The sequence below is a fragment of the Lineus longissimus genome, chromosome 19, assembly GCF_910592395.1.
Source record: "Lineus longissimus chromosome 19, tnLinLong1.2, whole genome shotgun sequence".
Taxonomy (NCBI): Eukaryota; Metazoa; Nemertea; class Pilidiophora; order Heteronemertea; family Lineidae; genus Lineus; species Lineus longissimus.
Window position 1 is genome coordinate 4,126,095 of NC_088326.1, and position 20,004 is coordinate 4,146,098.

Below are 20,004 nucleotides of genomic sequence, written 5' to 3' on the forward strand. Positions count from 1 at the left end.
GGATAAATAATACAATTCCACGGAAATTACCGAATGCAATTACTTCCGGTTGCGGTGGGGAAGATTTTCCACTTTTTCTGGAAGCCTTCGTCAAACTAAGTCAACATTTCGTTATTTGGTGCTTGGATTTCGATATCAATATGGTAGAAATGAAATTAAGTATATAGACAGCTGTTGTAAGAAAATATATGATGATATTCGATGAGGAAATAGCGTAAGTATGTGAAATTCAAAGTGTCATTTTGATGTAAACAAGAAATTTTTATGTTTTTTTCCATTTGGTTTCAAAGCTTTCATTTATTTTTTTTCGGTTTTGTTGTGACAGTCTTAGGGCATATCGAATCCCAGATCTTATTGTGAAGTGAGGAGTACTAGCACATGAATATCCCACTTAAGAAGTTGGCCCGAGATCCAGTCGTTTGTTAAATTTGAAATTTTCAATTGAATTTAAAAAAATTTCAATTACGTTTATGCAAATTGGGTAATCTGCATCATAAATGTGTACTGAATATAAATTTCAACATTGCCGTTGTGTAGACAGATATACAAATACCATACTGATGTATATACATTACATATACTAAGTTTCAGCAAATCTGTACGCAGATAATAACTCCAATACAGCATTGTGTATTATTGCATTTCTATTTTCCTGGACCACCAGTAATTACAAACGCCGTACCCATTTAAGGCATTTGATTTTTCCGTCACATGATGAAAATGACTAACGTGTATAATTTCTCACGTGATAAGTTTCCTGTTTCTCAATCAAGTTCACGTGTGTAACTTGAGATACAGGATGTAATATGACATGTGATGAAATGGATTAATTTAATACCACCCGATTGGTGATTGAAGAGGCACGACAGGATGGGACACCGCCCACAATCTCATCTATCTTCACAGCAATCAACGACAAACATTGGTAATCATGACAGTCAGTATTCTTCAAGAGTGTCCTATCATAACATGCCTGACGAAATTTGGGATCCGGTTAACATGCACAGCTTATAGCATGTATGCTCAGCTTATCTGCAGTGTCTTCCCTAAGTGATTTGAACATGTCAAGTTTAAAGGGTAGCCACCAACATGTATGGGCCAAAGTCTTCGTACTGTGAGAAAAACAAACTCTTTTCCTGCATGTACAGCAGAACCGCTCTTTCAAGTACACCCTTGGGACTGAAAAATGCTGTCCTTAATTAAGAGGTGTCCTGATTACACTACAGAGAGACTTGGAATTAAAGGCACTGTCCTTGATAGAAAGGGTGTCCTTGATAGATAGGGTGTCCTTACTATGGAGGGTGTCCTCAATAGAGAGGTTGTTGCAAATAGCAAGGTGTTCTTAATGGGGAGGTGTCCGCTTAAGGGGAGTTCCATCGTATTTCGATCCCTTGGATTGGGAAAAAGTTTGGACGGACATTTTTTCATCAACCTTCTGCCACTCCTTCATGCTTGGATTGTGAGCGTTAATTTCACAGAAGCGTGACTATTGCATCGTCGTTGGTCTTTGGAAAGAATTGTGCGAAGTAACATTATTTCTGTGATTTGTTGATGTCGTCATCGTTGTCATGACAACGTGTAAAACACGTGAGGGCTGTGATTACCCAGGAATGAATTCCAGGCTATGAAATTTGTTAATTTAGGTGACCAAGTTCTTAAGGTGCCAGTGTGACACATCTGATCAGACACCAGTGCATGTGCTCCAGAACTGCCCTCTCTGGGACACCCGGGGGGGAGCTGGTTACGTGGCCATTCAGTGCATCAATGGAGGGAAAGCTCTGGGGATCAGGGGAGGAAGGAAAGACAAGAGCCAGGTTTATAACAGACGTGAGCCTGGTTGTGTAGCGTAGGTATAAGTAGAACATCAGACGCCATTAGACGGAGTTAATTTGGGTAAATACTGATCAGACATACATGTACACAATGACAATGATAAAAAATTAGCAGTAAATGTACACTTGAATTTGTTATAGAAGGCCATGAGGAATTTTATCAACCAGTAAGTATACAGTGTTCCCCTAGTAATATTTTTTGGAGATTTTTCAGATGTTTCATGTATTCAACTGTAGCCCCTAAGCTTTCAGAAAAACACAACAGACTTCTTGTGCACTTTTGATTTTTTTCGGACCACACACGTTATAGATTGAGTAGTCGAGATGCTAAAGGGTTAAAATGGCACACTATCACAGTATTGCTACATTGTATAATTCAGGCACGCCATGAACTGGCATGGTTTTCGCAATATAGTCATCAGCCCCAGGTACCTGTGAACTCGGAATATGATAAGGCACAACATACATTGTACCCTCCACCTGAATCACTCTCACTTTTAACCCGTTGGGACTGGAAGTGATTTGAGAAGATTTATAATTTCGTCAAAAGTATAACCAATCATGAAAATGAATTACATTAGAATTGCTCACATCATGAAGGTTAATTTTTTAGGTCCATCAAATTTTACCTTTTTTTACCAAGTATGAATTAATCTACATGTATACTTGGTGATATGTTATGCATTCATGCACCTGTTCCTCAATTTCAGGCGCATGGAGAATTTAGTACGATTTTCCACTACATGCCAAGCATATTTCGCTGAATATCTAAGGGTCTTAAGTTTCATTGACACTATGACACATACAGCACTTTACAAGTCATGTGAACTGTCTTGCACCACAAGTGGAATCCATCTTGTTCTGCATTCCGATGAACTAAACAAAAGTCGACATTGTCCATTCAGAATTGAAATTTGAAAGTTGAATTTGAGATTTTTTCATTCTGTAAATACTCATTGAATATAAAATTGTTGTATAAATATTATAGATCAACTCTAATGGTCAATTTTCATCATGTTGACATGTCTGGTTCCGAATTGAAATTTGAAATTTATCAAGTTGAATTTGATAATTTTTGATTATGTAAATTTATAAATACCCATGTACTCTTTAACACGTCTAAAACAGTTAACTCTTTTGCTACCCTACCCGGTATTTACCGGGTCCGTACACTGGGCCGGCAGTAATCTGTACTGCTAAATTTTCAACGAGTTTTATAGTTACACCAGAAAAATGAGATGGCAGCACTGCACGCAATTCAATGATGACCTCGTCCTTAAGATTGGGTAATGCTAGCTATTTTACACTGAAATTCTGAAAGTCCTAAGCCAAGTTGGGATCCAGATTGCCCTGTCTATACCGGTTGCGGGCCATGGTTAGTATACACTACCAAAACTCTGCGGTAGCGGTAAGGGGTTAACGATTGCACTGCATAAATGAATCAAGATGATTCACATGTGCGTTGAAAGTATTCATGATTCATACATAGATCATGCCTTGGCCTATATTTGAATTTCATTTTCATAGTATGGCATTATAGTCATCAGAGGAAACATTGAATTGACATTGCTGTAAGTTTCTTCTTTCACAATCAGCAAACTGTGTCATTCCTTGTTTTGTCCATTTTTAACCGGCGTCATTAGAAGATATTTTATTGTCGTTATCTGGGACAGTTAAATGTCATAGATCAGTTGACTGTCCAAAGCCAAAGGAGTACGATTCTAGTGAGCTCGTTTTCGAATTTGGGGGTTGAGGTGGAGAAAGATTTTTGTTAAGGTGACATTTTCTTTGGTTTGTAAAGGCCTTCACTCCTAAGGCCTGGTGATTCTGTCAGCAGCTGTTCTTTCACAGCATGATGGGCAGAAATTCCCTGTTTTTGGAATCGTTATAGTCCGTTCTGACATTGGAACTCATGCGCAGTTATTACTATAAACCAAGAAATATTTGTGGTTTTATGAAATTACATTTATGTACTTTATATAATACGATGTGTGGTAAGATCATAGTCCTTCCTGACACCGGAACTTGTGTACTGATGACACTGCAAATCCGGGAATCTTTGCGGTTTTATGAAATTATAACATCATAATTCGTGCTTTTCATGTAACTTTCAACTTTCTAATGGTTTCTTGACCAGACCTCAAATTTTTCGCAACGGAAGTTTTATTTCCATTTCAAAATTACTCATTCGTTTCTAAACTCTGTCTCTTCAGATCCAGTCGAAATGAAATGTACAGAACTCTACCAACGGACGCAATAAACTCTCTCCATGTCTCGAAAGCGTGACGGCCGCCAGATGTTGATGCTACGGCTTAGCAACATGGTGCGGAAAGAGTCCGACACGACGTCCATGACGTCTGGGACGTCCAAGGGATCCGACCGCCGTAAGGGCTCACGGTTATCCAGCATCCAGAGCATACTATTCCGGCGTTCAAGTCGGTCACGTGTTGTGTACACGAGTAAAAAATCCCAGACGGCGGCAAGTACGTCGTCATCGGGAGGGGAGGCGGAAACCACATCGTCTGAATCAAGCATAAGTGCGCGTAGTCATCCTTTCAATGAGCGCGATATGACGTTGCAGTCACTTACGCCGTCACCAGTGCCGCGGTCGACGAGCATGACGTCACACCAGGGGTCGCACCGCTGCGAGAACGGGATGTTAGAATGTCCGCTGTGTTTCATCGAGCAGGAGGAGGAACATTTCCCGACCGTCATGACGTGTGATCACCGCTCATGTCGCAGTTGCCTGCAGCAGTATCTCAAGATCGAGATAACGGAGTCGCGTGTCGATATTGCTTGCCCGGAGTGTTCGGAGAAGTTTCACCCGAACGATATTCGGATGATTCTAGAGGATGATTCACTGATGTTGAAGTTTGAGGAGTTTACGTTACGGAGGGTGCTGGTGACTGATGCCGATGTGAGGTGGTGTCCAGCTCCTGATTGTGGGTAAGTGACCTCGGATTTAAGTCGGAAATGTACAGAATGTGTGTCGCTAAAGCTAGAAAATTTGCTGAATTCTGGTGAGGTAATTTTCAACCAATTCAAATTTTTTAGTCTTTGTTCGTCACGTTGGCAAAATCCATCATGCCGTTTGTCACAGAAACTACCTTCCGTTGTCAGGCTTTTTTGGGTTAAAACATTGATGTCTGTTCTATGGGCGATTTTGACGAACTTTGGCGCTGACCAGTGATGCGTTCCACCTGGAACAAAGGGTCCAGTGGCTTATGGCATAGTCCAAAGTCAGCTTAGGCCTTCCCACGTGTTCCGAGTGTGAGCATTCGCTTTGTTTGGACTCTTTGTCTTTGTCAAAATTGTCCATCAAAGAATTAAATAGTACTCCTCGAGACACAAATTTCCAAGATTTTACTTTCAGCTGAGCAGATTTTTCACATTCATTCATTGAAGAAAATAACAATGTTGGACGTACACTTTTTGAAACTGGCCCTTCACTCGAATTTGAGTCTAATTCCTCCTGTTCGTTCCAGCTATGCCGTGATAGCGTCTGGTTGCGCCAGCTGCCCAAAACTCCACTGCGAGCGGCCCGGCTGCAACACCAACTTCTGCTACCACTGTAAACAATACTGGCACCCCAACCAGACGTGCGACGCGGCGCGCGCCGAGAGGATGGAGCTATCGCCGAACATGCGATCCTCGTCACTCAGCTACAGCCACGACTCCGGAGGTAATAAGGATGGGAACTCGTGTAGGCATTTTGCTTTTTATGCAAATTCTTGCCTGTTTTTCCATTTTCTGTCACTCAAAACTCCAAAATTTATGAGACCACAAGATTAATGAAATTTGTCTAGCGGAAAAGGCCAGTTGTGTGTCAATGGGTGCAGTTTTTTCAGATCCTGGACGGCATTCGTAAAAATTTTCCCAAACTACCCAAATATTGTCTGAAGAGATAATGAAGAGCAAATAAGTGATCACATGCTCTCTAAGGCATCATTATCATGTGACTACCCGGCCATTGCCTTGAATTAAAAAATTATTTTGGCACCCATTCTAGAGCCATTTTGGCCTTGGATACCTCCAGTTCTTTATCAATTCCTTAAACCAATGGGTGCACGTTGGGGGTAAATGAAAAAGCCAGTAATGACCTTTTGCTGGCTGATTCATCTTCCTTCTGAGTAATTCAAACCCATTATAAAGTGTTGGATTTTTATATTTGCCACGTGTTCAAGGATTCAATTATCAGTACTAATTGCCCGTCCTTGGGAACAAAAATAAAGGACAGGTCACAAAGTGACAAATACAGATAAAAAAATGTTGTGTGACAGTTCAAGTGATAAACATTAACACCTTAAGTGCGACCTTTTTCCCTGTTGAAATATATATTTGTATACATTAGTTCTATTTTAGGACCAACCTTGGCAGCTTACCACCCTACCTCCAGAATTTTCTAAAGGGTTGCTTTATAGCCATCCAACCTAAAATCGCTGGCCACCCTTCTGAAAATCAAGGGTACCACCCTGCCTTGAGAAAACCCTGTAGATAACCCTCAGTGTTTCATTTGATTTTCCAATTGTCCACTTCCAGGGGAGATCAAACCTTGCCCACGCTGCGGTGCTTATATCATCAAGATGGATGACGGCTCCTGTAATCACATGACCTGCGCCGTTTGTGGCGCAGAGTTCTGCTGGCTCTGCATGAAAGAAATTTCAGACCTTCATTACTTGAGGTAAGGTGTTTTTGGGTGAAAACAAAACATCTCTTGATCTCGAGTAGACTACTCGCCATAATAAAATAAAGGCTTGCGCAGAATTATGCAAAATGTACAGAGGAAGTTTGCACCGTGACAGACTACCAAAATGTCGAAAAATGTTGTAGCCAATGGTCACCACCGATGGGCTCCAAAATGTATCCATATTTTCCCTTTAAATGAGGAGTGATTACAGTTAGCCTGGCACACATGTGAGAGGGTCTCCTTTTAGGTAGCATATGAGTAGAAAGTGTCAATGTCCGAGTAGGCCCTGGGCCAATCATCTTTCAGCTGAGAGCGGTAATGTCTCTGGGGTTTGTGTGCAGGGCCAGAGAAGCGAACACTGACCCCTTATTTTCTCTGGATGTAGGCCAATATGCAATATGCACATTTTCATTAAACTGTTAACTGCGTAAGACGCCATATGACGTCCTGGCCTAAAGACCGTGCATTGCGTAAGACGTTATATGGCGACCTATGTTTGTGACTCACCTAAGCCAAGGCTACACTCAGAAACTCGATGGGGAATCCCCTTAGATCGTCAGCACAGTGTAGTTTAGTTTCAGAACACTACCGGCCGCCACTGTCGCCAGTTTTTGAGCTGAATCATGGCTACAGTATGCAAGATGAAGCGGCTGTTAGATGAGGATGTGCATGTGTAATCTAATTAATTACGCCATAGGACGTGGTTAACAAATAAAAAATTACGCTGTTGACAGGTTAAATGATAAATCTCCTTGATTTTGTTTCCAGTCCGTCTGGCTGTACATTCTGGGGCAAGAAGCCCTGGAGTCGCAAGAAGAAGATACTCTGGCAGCTAGGGACGCTGGTCGGTGCTCCAGTGGGGATCGCCTTGGTGGCCGGCATAGCTGTTCCCGCTATGATTATAGGCATACCGGTCTGGGTCGGTAGGAAGGTGAGGTCACTTACAAATGATGATATTGACAATGAATTGGAGTCATTTATGTGTATCAGATTGTTGATTTGGCCAGTGGCATGGCAAGGTAGATTCCAGAGTTTATATTATCATTCAGTGTATGACAGGTTAGAGTTTTAAATTCACTTTATGTGAGTGATAGGTCACTGTGACATCAATGTCAATAAAATACAGTGGAGCCCCCCCTTAGCGGACACCTCTTTATTAAGGACAACCTCTATTAAGGACACTCGTTCTCATCCGAAATTGGTTGTTTCCATTTATTTTGACGTATCTAATCAGGACACCTCCCTATTATGGACCTCTCTTCAGGTCATCTCTCTATTAAGGACAGCACTTGCCAGTCCCAAGAGTGTCCTCAATAGAGAAGTTCTACTGGACAATGGTTAGGTCATTAGTTAAGGTCAAAGGCATTGGCTGTTGACCTGTGTGATTAGAAGTGTGAGTCCACTCCAAGCTACTGTTCACTAGTGCAGGGTTTATCTAATGCCCCGGTTTTGGCAGGAGATTCAACGGTCCACGGTTTACTGTCCGATCAGAGGGACGTAAGAGCCATGTTTTGAGCCTGAATGGCTCAGGACTCAGACCCGGGACCTGCCGCTTGTCAGGCAACCTTTGGGCTATTGCAGCTCTGCATGGATTGCTGTCACCAACAAATTTCTACCACATGGGCACTAGACATCACATTCCAAACGCCTCTCGTGCTAAAAGTAAAACATGTGTACATCTTGATGCTATGGTACACCATTGCTACTGCTACTACTGAGACCCAGGACCTGAGGTCGTAGTGGCGTCATGGCAGCTGGCAGCAGTGATGCATGCCCAAGTAGATCTGTTTACGGCCTACTGGATGAGTTGAGGTGTTGTGAGGCCGGTCCACTCTTTGGTGGTTATCCATCCACGTTATCCTTGGTCATCCTCCCTCAGACCCTCCAGCCACAGTGCCTTGCCGTCACTATGAATTCCTAATCAAATCTTATTTCTCCAGATCAACGCTCGTTACACGACCTCGCCAAAGCACAAGCGCAACCTGGCAATAGCTGGTGGTGTCACTGCCAGCATCCTCATATCGCCGGTCGTGGCCGGATTAGCCGTTGGCATCGGCGTTCCGATCCTGTTGGCGTACGTCTACGGTGTGGTGCCAATCTCGTTGTGTCGCAGTGGAGGGTGTGGCGTGACGACGACAAACTCTGGCGTCAGGTTCGAGTTTGAGGAGGAGAATGAGGGAGCTACTGCCGGGCAGGGAAACTATGGAGGTCAGTATGTGAATCAGTGTTGAGGGTAGTTCATATGAATAAAGTCTGTTTATTACTGTGTCGCCCCCACTGAAAGGGCCAGCCAGCTTTGGCTAATGAGCGATCTTCACTTCCAAACTTCCATCTCTCATGCCAGGGGCCTGGTGAGAAGGCAGTTGGTGTTTGCGTGTATCAGCGTCAAGGGTAGTTCATAGCTTAGTGCATAGCTGCCAACCATTTTGGAATGATTAGAGTTTTTACGGTTTTGACCCTCGAAAGACCACCTTATGCTTCCTTATGCTTGCTAAAACTAAGACGGAAAAACTTTCTTTCCCTGAGTGCAAAATTTGCAGAAATAAAACACCACAGAAAATTTCACTGTTTATGGTACCACAAGCAGTTGAAAAGACTAATAATATAAAATCCTATTATTTTCTCTTCCAGGTGACACCCACAGTATTGAAACTAGCAGTCATCGTGTCGCCAACCCAAGCATCGGGCCGAGCATCGGCGAGGTCTCCATGGCGATGACAAACAGTCTGAGCGCAAGCGGAAGTCACATGGACAGAGTAGGCGTCATACGTGATGAGAGTGATCGGGATTCCGCTAGCAATCGTGCCCTGGCTGGGGCGAGTTTGAACGGCAGTCTTAGCGGAAGTGCGGTAGCGGGACCTAGCGGCTTTCAAAATAGGTGGGTATGCGCGGGATTCACGATGCAGATTCTAGGGTCGTTGGTGGGCAATCTGGACGTGTGCACGGGCTGGTTGGAGGAGTGTAGTTCTTCAATGGTATTCAGGGCAATTTGGGGCACGAATTTGGCCTTTTTCTGAATTTGATGAAACTTTTCAAAGTGTATTTGAAAGAGTCGTCTTCTGTATCAATGGCACACTCACACTCTCTATTAAGGACACGATTTTTGGTCCCAAATTGGGTGTTTCCATTCAAGTTGACCTCTCTAATCAGGACACCTCTTTATAAAGGACAGTATTTGTCAGTCCCAAGGGTGTCTTTAATAGAGAGGTTCTACTGTATAATTATAATGCCTCTCTTACCCAACATTATAATGATAATGACTCTCTAACCTAACAGGTTAGAAGTACATGCTGACGTTGCGACCAGTGCCTGCATGGGGAAGCGCGCCAGCTTCAGCAGTGAGTCCGCCAACTTCAGTCTCAGTGAGAAGTCGGCCATATTGCCATGCGGCGACGATGCCAGTATGAAAGCGCTCGCTGGCTCAATTATCGGTGGGAGGTAAGTGGGTGAATATTAACCCTTCAAGGTGAAAGTGATTCATTAGTCATTATCTTCTTCTTCTTCAGCATTCACCCTACACATGAGGAGCTATGCTTCTAACGGCAGGATGCGTATCGTGATCACATGTGACAAAAATTGCTTGTTTGTAGTGGTCACTGCGACAAAAAATTGGTGATCGCACAGACCTATGATCATATCAGACCCGGCGATTACCGGTCTTACCTGCAGATGAGAGATCTTTTTGTCACATGTAGCAGCGATTATAATCACTGCCAGATGCAGTGACAAAAATTGCTTGTTTGCCTAGCGCTGAAGTAAAAGCTCTTGCAGTATTATGGGATGGAGTAGTACATGTACATTCTTCGTCTTATCTATTATGATTCTGCGTTTCAGGGATAACGCCAGCATCTCGTCGATCATTCCCCCACTAGACGTCCACATTGACATCAACGAAACCAGCCAATCGAAATCAGCCTCCAACCACGGTTCGCCAATATCTGGACGGAGCGTGACGTTCTGCGAGGAAGGAAAAGGGCATCATGGGAAGAAACGCCATCGCCATCGCAGCCGAAGTTTCGGCGATAAAATCCACGAACATTCGGAGCATCCAGAGGAGAGTGCCATCGAGCGACTGAGTATGCACAGCCTTGCTTTGGATGAGTCCAGCGCGGAAACGAGTCCTCGCGACGCGGACGGTGATAGTTCTTGTAATGGCCACCAGGCGGTAGTAATCAAACACGGTGGCTTAACAGAAGTCGAGAGCGATCGACCGGAAGGTTATAACATGCGTACGATTCATAAAACTATCCCGGAGGATGATAAATTAGTCGAGGGGCCCGTCTTGTGTAATATATTTGAGGAAAAATACACCGGGCCGTCGTCGACAATGGCGTCAGATCCAGGATTAAATCGTAAAGACTCGCGCGGTGGGAACCCAAGGGATTGTGATAAGGATATAGGATTATCTCGGGCTGCGTCGGATGGATTACGATTAAGCGACGATAATCTGTCATTTTCGCAAAGTCGGCGGAAAAGTTGTCAACTTGCGATGATGGAAGGACGTCTGCTAATGGATATTGATCAGCGTTCATCCGATATCGTGTGATTGGCCGAGATTGGTCATGTGATCAATACGAAGCGATCATGCGATCAGTGCCGAAGGATGGTTCTTGGATTATTCATTGCTTTCATGTGATTGGACAATATTGGTCATGTGATCATTGAGGTCACGTGATCACCGGAGGACAGGTTGTCTGGTTGCCAAGTCATGCATGATTTAAAGGGACAATATAGGCAGCTGCTAGGCAGGCAAGATAAAGTTACACAAAGTCGCCAATAGAGGTCTCTCCCATCGCACAGTACATCGAAATGATTCACTCTTTTACGAGGAATATATTTAGTGCTGAATCGAGCATGACCCAGTGCCTCTACTGTGCATATTAGCCACCCAAAGATGGCCAATTTTTACCTCACTGCTCCTGCCTATAATCCCCTTTTAAGGTGGCATATCATTCCATAACCGCTGCCATGGTGTATGTCTGGTGTACCATTTTCTCGAATGTTAGTCATAAAAACAGAAGTACACCCCACAAAGCTATCCTAATATTGTTGAAATCAAAGCATTTTATACTACTATTTTGATATGGTTAATGTGATTACAATGTACTTGGTTAAATATGAATTTTTTTTGTTTCCATGCGAAATACACACTGCTCTCTATAAAGGACACTCTCGGGACTGACAAGTGCTGTCCTTAATAGAGATGTGTCCTGATTAGAGAGCTCAAATTGAATGGGAAAAAAATGGTACCAAAACTAGGACACTCTTGCGACTGTCTGGTAGGTTGTCCTTAAGAGAGAGGTGTCCTGATCAGAGAGGTGAAATTGAATGGAACAAAACACCTAGGTACCAAAACTAGTGTCCTTATTAGAGACGGTGTCCAAATAGAGAGGTTTCGGCCAAGTGAGGTTTTACTGGTTAGGTTATTTTGTATCCAAGATCTGCATTCTGTCGCTGGTAACCTTCAATTTTTTTGTACCAGTTATCTTCCATGTACATGAAATACTGTACAATGGCAAATATACAAATGTAAAAAAACTCATTATGTTAAAGTGGACTGTGTTGCGTCGGTGTTGAAATATTAATGCGTTGTCAGTGATTAAAAGTTGTGTTGAAAATATGATTATTGTAAATTGGGATTTCAGTGTTACAAGTTGTGAAGAGCAGATCACTAGATCTTTGTACAGTTTACCATTGGCCATTTTGTAAGATATTTTCGCCACGACATTGAGGAAATGATGTTATATTGTCCTGGCGTTACCTACGTTTAAAGAATCTTTCTGGAGTTTTTCGTTAAAGCGTTAGAAAATACTCCAAACCCAATGATATTTAAAGATGGCTTTGTAGATACTGCTGTAAATTTCCAGTGGGACAGACAGAAAATTCTGCAAAAACGTTCATCTGATTGCAAAATATGTAACGATAAAAAGGTTTTTGCACAATGTTAATCATCGCCTTGATGTTTCAAATGGTTACACCATGCTACTTTGAAAGTTATACGTTTGACCGCTAGATGACGTATCGGCCAGATTTGGATCCGACTCGTGACTTGGTCTGAAGCCTCCTTCATCTCGATTCATGTTGGTGGTTTTACGAATCCAAATCGACTGAAAATTTTCAGACAATAACTAGGCCAACCTGCGATGGTAAAAATTGACGTCCAATCATGGGAATAACTCCACCTTATCAAATGATAAAATAGTTTCATCACAAGCAACATTGCTTGATCTTGGAAAAATTTCGATGATAACAGTCAATTTCCCAACTGATTATAAAGAGATATTAGCGACTTATAAAGTGTTTATTTATTGTTGTTTTGTTGACATTTTCATGTTGTGATTCAGTTTGTACAAATTTGGTCAAAAAATGGATATTTTTCGTTCTTTTTTGGTGTAGAGATATTTTTATTTACTTTCTATCGAAGTTGTGAAGAGACTCGTTATCAGAGAGGTTGCGCCCCCATCGAACTCCCACTGCAACTTCATCACCGAGGTTGAGTTACAGTTATCTAGTGATATTAGATTTATTTTGATTGAAAGTGTTTTTCAGATAGATCTGGCCAAAAGGTCTTGGCTGACCTCTGGACGCTAAACTGTATAGCGTGATCACAAATAGTAAAGTTACACAGCCCTGGGCAGTCGGTGTCATAGTTGACGGGCTTAGTTGATGGGCTTAGTTGACGGGCTTAGTTGACAGGCTTAGTTGACTGGCTTAGTTGACACCGTGAAAGAGCATTGCTTCGGTCTACCCCAAGGCTGATTTAGTGTTCGGGTAACAGCAATTTTTTATTGATCAGTCAGAAAATTGAAATAATATTTTCTGTGTGTGATGCAATTCAGGTGATAGTGTTTACATATGAATATGGCCAAGTTTACATATGATTCATGTTGTCACATGTCATGGTTTACATATAACATGTCACTTGTCACAAGCAATGTAATTGGCTAAAACATGACATGGGGGTGAAAAAAAATGACATATGGAATCTTATGTAGCCAGCTCTTTGGAAATGACCTAAATTTAAAATCAAACATGTTTCCTCCAAAATTCGAGTGGTACTCAAATCCTTTTGTAAAAATGAGAATTTCCAAATTGTGGTACTTGTCAGAATATAAAATTACCGTAGTGTTCGTAGTGTTAAAAATTACAAAGTGTAAATGTATTATGATAATTTAACTGCATGTTATATATTGGTGCCACCTAGTGGTCAAATTTTGTATTATAATTTTCATTCTTCGATTATATAAGGACGATATTTTGTTTTTTGGTGGAAAAGCTTTGTTTCAGTTTATGATGTTATGACATGAATATATTTAAGGCTTTGGTGGCAGACCAAGAGCAAGGAAAGTGATTGGGTCGCTGACAAGTAAAGGTGGAGTGTCCCGTGATGATGCTCGGCCGGCACTAATGGTAATTACATAGTTCCCGTAAAGACGGATGCTGTCGGCTGCATTTGAAAATGTACACATTCATTCTACGAGCTGTTTGTCTATACTCAAGATTCAAGGCTCTAAGGCCACTTTTTAATGTTCAGTTTTGAAGCCATTCGACTGGTTCAATTAAGATAGACAATTGGTTTGCAACATTATCAAAAGTTGTCGGAGGACCATGAGGTCGCGTTCCGGCTTGATCTTACTTTCAGTTTCATAGTAATTTATCAACTGGTCTGAGATCGTTGAAACTAGAGTATATTCGGATGCATATCTGCAGCGCCATCTACACAGATACTCTGTAACAATCAGTAGTGCCAGCCTAACTTTAGCTCGAGACACTCCTCTTGAAATAGTATCCTAGTGAATTTCGGAAGTTTTGCTGAATAAAACGGTGGCTAATTAAACATCATTTCTTCAAAAATGTCTTCAAAGTTGTGATTTATTTTGTTGTTTTCTCAAAGGTTTTGATAGGGGTATGAATAACAAAATTAATGGAACTCAGCTGGAGTTTTTGTTAAGTTCTTTTTTTCTCAAAGTTGCAGAAATCTAGTGGCCAAATTAGTTTCTTGAGTGAAAGAAAGGTATTTAAATGAAATACATTGCATAAAATCATACTGGGTATGTTTGTAAAGGGAATGCCTTCACGGTGAAATGGACAAATGCATATTGGTTTTTTGCCTGTTCGTATTAACAATATGTTTTCCACCAATATGCTCTATATCCTTTACCATTCAGTTGCTTTGGGCCTTGCATACTCTTGCATCTATGTTGTACAAATAGCATTTGGAGCTGCAGTGGCATACTGTTTAAATGTCCGGTTTATGATCCAAAGGTTGTGGGTTCAAATCTAATCTTGTTGCTGCTCTGTCTTCGACTTGTGATCATTCCCAGGTGACGACTTCAAACAGTTAAAACTGTCAGTTCACCTTTAAACTCCAGACGGAACAAACCATTTTCCAGATAGGGAAGATCCAAGTAGTGCATGTAATGCATGAGTACCAATACAGGTGACACCCCCCCCCCCCCCTCCCACATTGGGTCATACCCATTCACTCGTGGCCAGGCCACAAGTGCTGAGTGTTTAAAGAGTATTTTTGGTAGCACCCTCTCCAGAGTTCTGACGTACTGCACATTTGTGCGGGCTGGCAGTGACCTTGCTTCTTCACCTTTAAATTTGGTGACAGTTATGTGGGAAACTTAAGTGTGGACAAGCAGACAGTTGCTATACACACGGGTAGAACAGCCCAATGACCAGTCTTTGTAATACTCAGGGTTGAGACTTAATTAGTGCACAGTCTAATGCGCAAATATAAATCCCTTACAAAAATGTGCTTGAGTGATATTGACATCTCTGCATTACAAAGATTTTGATCACTGGACTCTTCTCTTGGTGTGCACTGTATGTGGGGGGGTCATACCTATGTGTCCCGGTACCTATATGTCCCGGTACCTATGTGTCCCGGTACCTATATGTCCCGGTACCTATGTGTCCCGGTACCTATATGTCCCAGTACCTATGTGTCCCGGTACCTATGTTTCCCGGTACCTATGTGTCCCGGTCAGTACAAGAAACGTGATTTTAGCTAGGATTAGGCCTATTGTCATGACATCCTCGGCACCAGTGGTTTTCGATATGCTCCGGCTCTTGGCTATTTGTAAGGACGAAGGGGTATCAAAAGGATATAGTCGTGATAGTCGCCGTCATAAGTTAAGTGTCCATAAGAAGAAAAAAAACGGCCCCAGCCCTGACCCCAAAAAATCAAAGTGCTCAAGGAACAAAACCAAATTCACTTGTCTTCCAAATCTCTTAGACCTACCTTGAAATTGTGTTGGGTCCAAAATTAGATTGAGGAAAAACCATCGTTTTTATTGAAGTAACCAAAAACGCCAGTGACATTTACTTATGAAGCAGGCTATCATGACTTTATCATGACTATCGGCCTAATCCTAAAATCGCATTTCTACTGCCCGGGACACATAGGTACTGGGAAACATAGGTACCGGGACACATAGGTACCGGGAAACATGGGTACCGGGACACATAGGTACCCCTTTAATATGGGGACACATAGGTACCGGGACACATAGGTACCGGGACACATAGGTATGGACCCGTATGTGGGTACATGCATGTATTGCACTGTATCTTGGTACATGTATGTATTGCACTGTATGCATCAGCACAGTGTGTGTATAGCACTGTGTGCATCAACACAGTGTGTATAGTACTGTGTGCATAACACTGTGTGTACAGCACTGTCCGATAGAGCAGTCAATTGTAGACATTTTGTGGTTCAGTTTCCATTTGGTTACTCTGAAATAATTCAGGATGCAATTTTCTCGATTGCAGCGCCATGTCTTAGGAAGTGATCGAGATTGTGGTGCTGTGTATGACAGGAATTGTAACTGTTACAAATGGCCTATAATCCCTGTTTAAATCCCCAAATTCCTAATCTGCAAACCAAGATTGGCAAGATAAAAAAGAAGTTGCCAACGAATTGGATAATTTTCAAACTCCTCTTTGCTTGTGTTGAGACATTAAGGCTAACATGAGAGTGAAACTTCTAGGAAGACTTCTAAGCTTAGACTTAGGGGAAGGAATTTCTTGTTCAAGAATAGATTCTGCCCCATTATCAACCTTTGACTTAGGAATTACCTTTGCTGATTGGATCTGTTCTGCGTCGTCGTCGTGCCATGTTTTGACTACATGTGTGTTTTTCTACCACCTAATTAGCATGGCGTCTGCTCTATTGTCCTTTTCCAATTTTATAAGGTAGACTTTGTGGCGATTTGACCCAAGTACAGTGAATCTGAGTATCGTCCATCGAGTGTTCTGTAAGTTCGGTAGTTACCAACGTCGATTTGTCAGTAAAAGAGAGCTTTGAGTACACAGTGTCTTGTTTTGTCATACTCTGCATACAAGCAATTTAAATCGTAGCAACTTGCCAATGTCAATTTGTGAGAAAAAGAGCTTTGACTATACTGTGTCTTGTTTTGTCACACTTCGCATACAAGCAATTTGAATCGCTGCATCTCTCAATTAAAATCGCGACTGTTTCAACTTGAGGCAGTTCCGGCAGAAATACAGAATTAAGTCTCCTAGTAGGCAAAAAATGTACAAGTTCAAAGCGCTGTACAGGCTATTGTACCAAGACAATAATTGTACCACTTTACCTTTAATATTGTCCATGCGTCACATTGTGTAGTGTCATTTCATCATTCTGTCCAAAATATGTGTACGACTCTCGGCATCTCCGGCCAGTGGGTGGTGGCGATTTTTTTCACCAAGTTTTGCAGGTACTCAAAAATGTTCTGTTGAAACCTTCCAGCTTTCTTTGCAGTATTCGTTTCCCAAGTGTCCGAGAGATGATGTTAATAATTAATTCACTGCAATAGTGCTTTTTGCGAATGACTTTTGTAATTTTCAATCAAGTCTGCTTCAAACCAGCAGGAAAAGATTTTTTTTCAGCAGACACAAAAAAATAGAAGGTGGGTCCCCTTGGGTCCGCCCATGAGGTCCAAAGAAGCATTTTATGCCATGTTTAGCAATTTGACACTCAGTTTGTACTTGGATTTGGAAATAATGTAACCTTATGGCACTGGAACAACTGGACTATTCACTGCTATTTCCAAAAAAGGGCCTCACCCAACCCCTGGTCACAGATGTCGAGAAGTCCCTATGCCTCGTGTGCCCTCTGATAAGGCTGTGCATTGCTCTGAACATTTCATAAAATAAATGTCTGTTTCTGACCACATTTCTGTGTTGTTTTATCATTTGATTATTGATACAAAATAGCTGGTATCCTTTCAATTGAGAGAGAAGCTTTGGACTGAACACTAATGATTTGGACTGAACACCAATAAAATTGAACACTAATCAAAAAGAAGTTTGTTCATGGTGAAAATAACGTTAACTCTTTCACTGGCTGAGTAGCCCCTACGTTGCAGATAATAAACAACAAATCTGAGAGAAACGAAATACCTGGTGAGGCTATAGTCCCACCAGAACGATCCAAGACAAAGTGTCTGAAGACGTTTAGTTCAATCTGCCAGTTGCAGATATCTGCCACTTGTATTTTCACTAATAAATGAATGAAAAATGGGATTCCCAGCACCACCAGGGTTTTGATAAATGTCCTGGGAGGAGGCCAGGATGTGCCGAGTTGTTGAATAGTTAAATTTCCTTGTTGGCCTCATCTGGCAGCATTCCGTCCACTTGATAGATATTATTTGCCTAGTTCTGGATTCTAGTTTACCCATGGTGAAAATGGACAAACATTTCTATTAGGGATCACCAGTCTCATGAGACAAAAGTTGTCTGTTTGGAATCTGGAAGACCACTTGTCCTGTACCAGGCTCAACCCAACCAGTTGTCTTGTATCAGGTACCACCCAAGAACTAGTACTTGGAGAGTTATCAGAAAGATAATGGGATTTTACCCGTCTCATGAGATGAATATGGTCAATTCCGAATTTGCAAGATGGCTTGTCATGTACTAGGTACAACCCAAACAATTGTCTTGTATCAGGTACAACCTACTGGTTAACGTTGTCTTCTATGCAAGACCAGTTGTCCTATACCGGATAGAACACAACCAGGAGATGGAAAGTAGATATCGGGATTACACTGGTGTCATGAGATGACTATGGTCAATCTGGTTGTCCTGTACTATGTACAACCCAAACAATTGTCTAGGCACAACCCACTGGTTGTCTTCTATGCAAGACAAATTGTCCTATACCGGATAGAACACAACCAGGAGATGGAAAGTAGATATTGGGATTACACTAGTGTCATGAGATGACTGGTCAATCTGGTTGTCCTGTACTAGGTACAACCCAACAAGTTGTCTGATATCGGGTGCAACCCAACGAGTTATCAGGTGCAACCCAAGAAGTTGTCTTGTGTCTCATGAGACAATTGTGGTACTAAGTTTGTAAGACTAGTTGTCCAGTACTGGGTACAACCCAAGTAGTTGTCATGTATCAGGTGTAAGTAGTACAATACTTACTTGGAGAATTGTAATGCAGATAGATAGATAGTTAGATAGTCTCATAAAATGATTGTGGTCAGGTCAGAGTTTGCAAGACTGGTTTTCCTGTACCAGGTACAACCATCAGGTACCACCAATGTAGATCTTGAAGAGTTGTCAGATTGATATTGGGCTTTCACGAGTCGCATTATGAGATGATTGTGGTGCAAAGTGTGAAAGTCAATTTGTACTGTACTGGATACAACCCAACTAGTTTTCCAGTAAGTACGTAGTACTTGGAGAGATATCAGGTAGATATTGAGATTTCACCAGTCTTATAGGAAGATTTTGGTCAGTTCAGTGTTTGGAAAGACAGTTGTCCTGTACCAGGCACAACCCAACTAATCGTCTTGTATCAGATAAAACACATCTGATTTTCTTGTTTGCAAGGCTGGTTGTCCTATACCAGGTACAACCCAACCAGCTGTCTTATACCACCCAAGTAGTGCTTGGAGAACTGTCTGGTAGATATTGGGATTTCACCAACCACATGAGATGCTTATGGTCAGTTCAGCATTTGCAAGACTGGTTGTCCTATACCAGGTACAACCCAACCAGCTGTCTTATACCACCCAAGTAGTACTTGGAGAGTTGTCTGGTAGATATTGGGATTTCACCAACCACATGAGATGATTATGGTCAGTTCAGGATTTGCAAGACTGGTTGTCCTATACCAGGTACAACCCAACCAGCTGTCTTATACCACCCAAGTAGTGCTTGGAGAACTGTCTGGTAGATATTGGGATTTCACCAACCACATGAGATGCTTATGGTCAGTTCAGGATTTGCAAGACTGGTTGTCCTATACCAGGTACAACCCAAACAGCTGTCTTATACCACCCAAGTAGTACTTGGAGAGTTGTCTGGTAGATATTGGGATTTCACCAACCACATGAGATGATTATGGTCAGTTCAGTATTTGCAAGACTGGTTGTCCTATACCAGGTACAACCCAACCAGCTGTCTTATACCACCCAAGTAGTACTTGGAGAGTTGTCTGGTAGATATTGGGATTTCACC

At 42.0% G+C, this 20,004-nt stretch overlaps 1 protein-coding gene across 3 annotated transcripts; it reads left to right on the top strand.

Annotated features, from left to right (window-relative positions):
* Positions 1-58: 58 nt before the first annotated feature.
* Positions 59-17,459, top strand: LOC135502723 (E3 ubiquitin-protein ligase RNF19A-like). 3 transcript variants are annotated; one of them, XM_064795697.1, is made up of 9 exons: positions 59-214; positions 4,046-4,778; positions 5,318-5,535; positions 6,372-6,513; positions 7,288-7,450; positions 8,460-8,727; positions 9,151-9,397; positions 9,796-9,957; positions 10,354-17,459. In XM_064795697.1, exons 2-9 carry the CDS (start codon positions 4,102-4,104, stop codon positions 11,063-11,065), a joined length of 2,589 nt encoding a protein of 862 aa, XP_064651767.1. In that variant the 5' UTR covers positions 59-214; positions 4,046-4,101; the 3' UTR covers positions 11,066-17,459. The 3 variants fall into 3 exon arrangements, with proteins under 3 accessions (XP_064651767.1, XP_064651769.1, XP_064651768.1); XM_064795699.1 differs by having other exon boundaries at positions 5,318-5,514; XM_064795698.1 differs by lacking the exon at positions 59-214 and adding an exon at positions 3,469-3,608.
* Positions 17,460-20,004: the final 2,545 nt, after the last annotated feature.